The 7,138-nt window shown below is 48.5% G+C and overlaps 1 protein-coding gene across 1 annotated transcript; it reads right to left on the reverse strand.

Moving 5' to 3' along the window:
• Positions 1–427: 427 nt before the first annotated feature.
• Positions 428–2,065, reverse strand: LOC109774991 (F-box/FBD/LRR-repeat protein At1g16930-like). Its single transcript, XM_020333747.1, has 3 exons — positions 1,487–2,065; positions 1,092–1,339; positions 428–488 (listed from the first exon to the last, which is right to left on the reverse strand). The coding sequence occupies exons 1-3, from the start codon at positions 2,063–2,065 to the stop codon at positions 428–430; spliced, it is 888 nt and encodes a 295-aa protein (XP_020189336.1).
• Positions 2,066–7,138: the final 5,073 nt, after the last annotated feature.

Here is a 7,138-nt window from a genome sequence, read left to right on the forward strand (position 1 = left end):
CAAAACGGTGCAAAAGGCGAATGGATTGTTTGGCCATGTTTAGACATAACACAGTCTTAGATTGGCGCAACAACATCTAATTGTACTAGCTTGAGGAACTAACTACAACCCTGTGTCCAGCAGGCACAAGTGAATGGATCTGACAAATCCAGGCACTCAACACTCCTGTGTTTCAAATCCAAGCACAGATGATTGCAGCATGTTGATAACTTGAGATGGGCGCGTTTTGAAACTTTATTCTCCCAAAGGAACAACTTTTGTTGTTGTTCGTAAAATTCTTGCGTGAAGTCTGGAGGAAAGCGAAACTTAATCCTCATGGTCTCTAGCTCCGTTGCATTCATAATAAAGAACCTCACAAACCCAGTGTTCTTCCCGCTTTTTTCATAATCTTCCAGTGTTACTGTCTTTAAATGAATGATGTGTTCTTTCAGAAACGCACAATGCTTTCGATGCCAAATATTTCTTGCACCATCAGGAACGAATCCTCCCTGAAAACAGATAAGGTTGAAAGATACTCAAGATCTATGGAAGGACATAATGAACGATAAATTCCATGACCCTCGTCCCAGTCAGTTCGTCAAACATTTCCCTAGATACGGATGTATGTATAATAATTAAAAAAACATGCCTAGACATAAGGTGTATCCATTGCAAACAAAATGTAAGACAAGCTTTTTGAGATGCAAGGAGTGCTGCACTATGCACGGTATGAGCTTTTCATTGGGCATGAGAATCATCACCTCAACAAACAAGTTCTCCAGATTTGGAAGGCACTTAAGCAAGTGAACAACCAGGTCCACTTTATAAGTCATGGCCAAAAACAAGGTTTTGACAGATTGCCGCATTGTAGATAGGTTGACCGTCGCCAAACCATTCACATAACATAGAAAATAAAACATAAAATTATTAGAACAAAAGGTTGGATGACATGAAACTAATTTCTCAAGGAAATGCAGCTGGAATTATTGTGAAATGTCAGTACCATAAGACCTGTGGAGCCAAGCAAGATCCTGAATTTGCCCAATGTCTCCAGTTTGGGTGTAGAGATGATGAATACCTCCATGTTATTGGTCTGGAGATCGTGGATCAACCTTTGAAGTGAGGGGGCATCCTCGATGATGAATTTTCCTTTCTCACCACGGATGCCGATGCTTACAAGGTTAGGGGAATTTATTGTGATCCGATGCCTTTCTCTATTGCAAACACGCAGCAGGCACTCGAGTGCAGGGCAACTAGAGTTGATCATGGTTTGCAACAAGAAGTCTGATATATCAACCTCAACAAGCGAAAGTCTCTTGACCAGTGGTAGTTCAATTACCTCTACATAATGGTCTGGTATCTGGCAACACGCAAAGCTGACAATGCGCAGAGAACAGGAAAACCGAAAGACAGACTTCGGTAGTGAGGGCGTAGATGAAGAGCATGTGTGTGATAGTTTGACAGTTTTTTTCACGAATCGTGGAAACAGGTAGTAAAACTCAAGCACCTGGAGATTGTTCAATCTGGGGGACTCAAGCCAGGCGTGGACAGTAGAGGGTCTGCATTGGAGGTAGCACGCCGGTATACAAAGGCGGAAAACTGCGCCCACATGGCTGGAGAGGATGGACTCTAGAAGGCACGAACCATCACCAGGAACTGTTTTTCCCTGATGCCAAGTTCCGATGTATCGTATGCGAGCAAGCTCCTCGCTGTAGGCAGAGACCCTAGTGATGATCTCGATATGAACTGTTTCTAGGGTGTTAAAAAGTGGAGCGACAGGGATCTCACGGCAGTCCAAATTCAGAGGAGCGGTCGGCCAAACAAGGCGCCAACGACGTGCGAGCATCCGAGTGCGGATGCCCTCCCTAGTGGAGAGACGGGAGATCACCTCACCGAGGATGGTGTCCGGGAGGTCGCTGATGTGGTCCGGACCAGACTGCTCTTCCTGATCCTCGAAATCAGAAGGCGCACCCTCGCCGCTTCCAGCCGCTACCGCCAAATCACTAGAGGAAGGCGTCGCCGGTGGCGCGAGCCTCGCCCTCTTGGTGCATGGCACACCAGAGTGGATCTCCATCTCTGTCTCCATTGCTGGGACGCGCTGCCTGCGAGCACCGCTATATGTGGCGTGGATCTGAAAAGACCAAGGAAGAGGGTGTGGCTAGGGTTTCGAGACTCCGTCCGGCTTAAATAGCCCGAGCCTGGCCTCGGCCGACGAGCCAGACTGGCGTCGCTGGAGGGGATGCCCGTCGGACCATTGGGTTTCTGGAGCGGCGCCACGTGGCATCCACACCCGAATACGAGGAGACACCCGTCGAAACGTAACTGGGGACGGGAGGGAAGGGGAGAAGAGTGGAGGGATCCGTTCAAGGTCGACAAGAACAAATGATCGAACTCCTCTCTTTGCATTAGATGAAGTGCTATATATAGCACTGGAACAAGCATTTTCAGGGGGCATCGGTTCGGACGGAACCGACGCGATTGCAGAAAGCAACCGCCATTACAAGCGGGAATTAATCCCTTAATTACCATGTTAATTAATCTTAACAGGATCGAAGGGGCGGTTGGAGGACAAGTATATTATTAATATTGATATTATTTCCCCCGCAAAATAATAAATATTGAAATTATTTCTTCCCTGTTTGAGGAAGGAAACGAGGCACAGCCTTTTAGAATAGGGGAGCACTGCCCTGCATGCCATAGAGGCACGTTCGTCGATCGGAGTAGCAAGAGCAGGTTGTACATACACCATGCTTCTCTGAAGTGCAACGTTACTGTCATTAAGTGCTGTAGAGTGACAGCCGACTGTCCATGTTGCAATTGTTTTCGTTGTAAGATTTTAACTCGAATGCACAAGGGCGACTTTCTATGTTTAGTAGTGTCACGGTCCTTTACGCATGAAGGCGACTTTCTGTGTGCTAGTGTTTCAGGTCACAGGCACGGTTGCCAAGCCCACAAATGCATTGACCTGTTATTATCCAGAGTCACGTTCATGTCTCTTTGTGTTCCAAATGATTCCGTTGACTCTATCACCAGGAGAGGCACGGTATGGCGGCCCAGACAGGCATGCTTGCATTTTACACGGGGTCACGTTCATGCGTTTATAGCGGAAACCCGCGGCAGCCGCCTCATCCTTGATTCAGTGTTTCGGGTCACAGGCACGGGCATGAAGCGCTCAAAGGCATGGTCGGTGGTATTACATAGAGTCACGCCAGCCTGTGACTCTATCAGACGGAGATGCATGGGCGTTTAGCCCACGGAGATGAACCTTTGTCTTATGCACGGCCACGGATGTTTACTCTGCGAGGCACGGATTGGCCTATAAGAGAGACGTTGTTTTTAAAAGCGAATTGTGTCACGCTTGTTTCTTGATAAAGGCGTTGACGTTCGTGGCTGTCTGTGTTTCAGTGTCAGGGGTCACAAGCACGGGCATACAGCCCTCAAAGGCATGGCGTGCTATTATATAGAGTCACGCACGAAGGTTTTCTGATTGTATTCTGAATGAGTCGGTGGGCTCGGTCAAAAGGAGAGGCATGGACGTCAAGCCCATGGAGGCATAGTTTGTTCTTACTCGGAGTCACGTTTGTGCGTTTATTACGGAAACCTAATAGAATCGGGCGACTTTCCTTGTTACAATTGTTTTCGTTGTAAGATTTTAACTCAAATGCACGAAGGCGACTTTATATGTTTAGTAGCGTCACGGTCCTTTACGCATGAAGACGACTTTCTGTGTGCCAGTGTTTCAGGTCACAGGCACGGTTGTCAAGCCCACAAACGCATGACCTGTAATTATCCAGAGTCACCTTCGTGTCTCTTTGCGTTTCAAATGCATCCGTTGACTATATTACCAGGACAGGCATGGTCGGGATGCCGAGGGAGGCATGCTTGTGTTTTACGCGGAGCCACGTTCGTGCGTTGATTGCGGAAACCTAACGTTTCGACGGGAGTCTCCACCTATTCGGGTGTGAACGCCATGTGGCGCCGCCACGAAAACCCAAGGGTCCGATGGACGTCTCCTCCGGTGACGCCGGTCTGGCTCGTCGCCCGAGGCTAGGCTCCGGTTACTTAAGGCGGACGGATGGAGTCTCAAAACCCTAGCCACACACTCTTCCCCCCTCTGCCCGCCGCCAGGCCATCCATTCCTCTTACTGCTCTCTATCCTGACCCTCTTCGCCATGGCTGGTCAGGAGGAGACTACTGCGGAACCCAGTGTCCAAACACTGCAGGAGATCCAGGCTGGCGAGGGTTCCTCATCTGTAAGTTCACTCTGCTTCCGCTTCATTCGTTTTTCCTTTCTTTCGGCTACTTGATCTAGTTGTGAAACGTGAATAAGCCAGACGGAGTCTCAAAACCCTAGCCACATCCCTTCCTCCTTTTGTCCGCCTCCAGGCCATCCAGTCATCTTGTTGTTCTCTATGCTGACACTCTCAGCGACGGCTGTGCAGAAGGAGACTACTCTAGAGCACCGTGTCCAGTCGCAGGAGGAGATCTCGGCTGGCGAGGCTTGCTCATCTGTAAGTTCGCTCTGCTTAGGCTTCATTCGTTTTTTCTTTCTTTCGGCTACCCGATTTAGTTGCGAAACGTGGATCATTGTGCCGAGCTTCATCCTAAGTTGATGATAGTGCGTCCTGCCATCAATCTAACACCTTCTCTTTTGTCCAGGTGAAGAACCGGTGGGAGGCTACGGAAGCTCACCTCTTGAAGATCCTGGAGATATCCACGAGGTTGTACGATCTTATGGATGAGAAGAGGAAGGCGAAGCTCAAACTTGAGTACGACAGGCTCAAGCTGGACACATACGTTATGATAAAAGAGATCAAGGAACTTCGCGCCCAGTGACCCAGATCGTTGTATCTGAAGAATTAAGCAGTGGACTAAAAGTTCCTTATTTTGTCTTGCGTTACCTCGTAGTCAATAACTTTGATAACAAACGTGTTTTGGTTTCCTGGGTCGCGTTCATTCCAAGTTTATGGGTACTGATGTGAACATTAACGTAATGGCCGATTTGAGAGGCGTTGTTTTTAAAAGCACGGGCGTGAAGTCTCTGCAGCCAAGGTTCTTTGTACCAACTAGAGTCATGTCTTGTGCACAGATGAAGGCGTGGACATTCCTGCCTTTCTTTGATTTAGTGTTTCGGGTCATAGGCAATGACCCATTCAGAGACCATGTTCTTAAAAGCACGGGCGTGAACTCTATACAGCCACGGTTCTGTATCAAGTAGCCTCATGACTTGTGGACTCATGATAGCGTGGACATTCGTGGCTGCCTGGCGTTCAGTATTTCAGTGTTTCGGCTCACAGGCACGTGTAGAAAGCCCAAAAAAGCATGGTGTGGTATTATATAGAGTCATGTTGACATGGGTTTGTGTTCCGAATGATTCCGTCGACTCGTTCAGACGGAGAGGCATGAACGTGAACCCGTGGAGTCATGGTGTGGTATTACATAGAGTCACGTTCATGCGTTTACTGCAGAAACATAACAGAATTGGATTCAGATGTGAAGCCTCACTGTTTATTTTGTGAGGCAATAAATGACACACCCGAGAGACACTGTCCTTCGAAGCACGGGCAAGAACTCTCTGCAACCACGGTTCTGTACCAAAGAGCCACTGTCAAACGCATGGAAGTCAAGCAACGAGGGCCACACTTTTAGTAGTAGAAAAAGAACTTTATCAGCTGGCGTTGCTCCTTTGCTACGCGCATAGTAGGGTGGCTGTGAAAGGCACGTTATTCAAGCAGAGAACGAACATCACAATGCCACGACAAGGTCAAAAGCATGGTTGCGAGTCTGCAGTGTCACAGCTAGAATCCTCGAGATGCATTTGGGTGTGGCCTATTGAGTAGAAACTAGGTTGTGCGGTCACCAGAGGCACTACATAACGCCCCGCGAAACAGGTTTGGTTGACTATTGTGGTGGCTAGTCTATGCTTTCAACTCTTTTCATCTCTCCTGTGTCGCAGCAGAGACGCATGGTTGTATTCTTACACCATCCAACTTCATAAAGAAACCGGTGCAAAAATTACAAGCAAACCTATCGCCCTTATAATATTTTCTCAGCTAAGTAATAAAAATACCTAAACAAGCAAAATCTGTTCTGCTTAAATTTGTTTTGTTTCTAGAACTGCAACAAATAAACTTGCAAGCCATTTTTTATAACCATAGTACGAGGAGCAGAAATAGTGCAGCGGCTCAAATGCAGCTCCATCAGTGCAAGGCTCAACTGCAGCTCCTCAGTGTGTATCGCAGGTACATATGAGAAGCACCGCTCTACCTGCAACACAGGCACGGTTGTGCATCCATTCTGTGAATGACAGGTACATACGATAGGCACTATCGTACATACTACACAGGCACGGTTACACATACAACGTGCATTTCTCCACTGAAAAATTAAATATACATCCTGGCTGCACGCAACACAAAAATAGACAAGCCTACACACGGTGCAACTACAATGGTTGTCTGATTCCGTTGACTCTATCACCAGGAGAGGAACGGTCAGGAGGCCTAGGAAGGCATGCTTGCGTTTTACACGGAGCCCCGCTTGTGCGTTTATCGCGGAAACCCAATGGCTCGACGGGCGTCTCCTTGTATTCAGGTGTGAACGCCACGTGGCGCCACCCCGGAAACCCAAGGGTCCGATGGACGTCTCCTCCGGTGACGCCGGTCTGGCTCGTCGCCCGAGGCCAGGCTCCGGCTATTTAAGGCGGACGGGGTCTCGAAACCCTAGCCACACCCTCTTCCCCCTCTGCCCGCCGCCAGGCCATCCATTCCTCTTGCTGCTCTCCATCCTAACCCTCTCTGCCATGGCTGGGCAAGAGGAGACTAATGCGGAATCCAGTGTCCAGACACTGCAGGAGATCCAGGCTGGCGAGGGTTCCTCATCTGTAAGTTCAATCTGCTTCCGCTTCATTCGTTTTTCCTTACCTTCGGCTACTTGATTTAGTTGTGAAACGTGAATAATCCACACGGAGTCTCGAAAACCTAGCCACATCCCCTTCCTCCTTTTGTCCGCCTCTAGGCCATCCAATCATCTTGCTGTTATCTATCCTGACATTCTCAGCCACGGCTATGCAGAAGGAGACTACTCCAGAGCTCCGTGTCTAGTCACAAGAGGAGATCTCGGCTGGCGAGGCTTGCTCATCTGTAAGTTCGCTCTGCTT

This window comes from Aegilops tauschii, chromosome 5 (genome assembly GCF_002575655.3).
Source record: "Aegilops tauschii subsp. strangulata cultivar AL8/78 chromosome 5, Aet v6.0, whole genome shotgun sequence".
NCBI lineage: Eukaryota > Viridiplantae > Streptophyta > Magnoliopsida > Poales > Poaceae > Aegilops > Aegilops tauschii.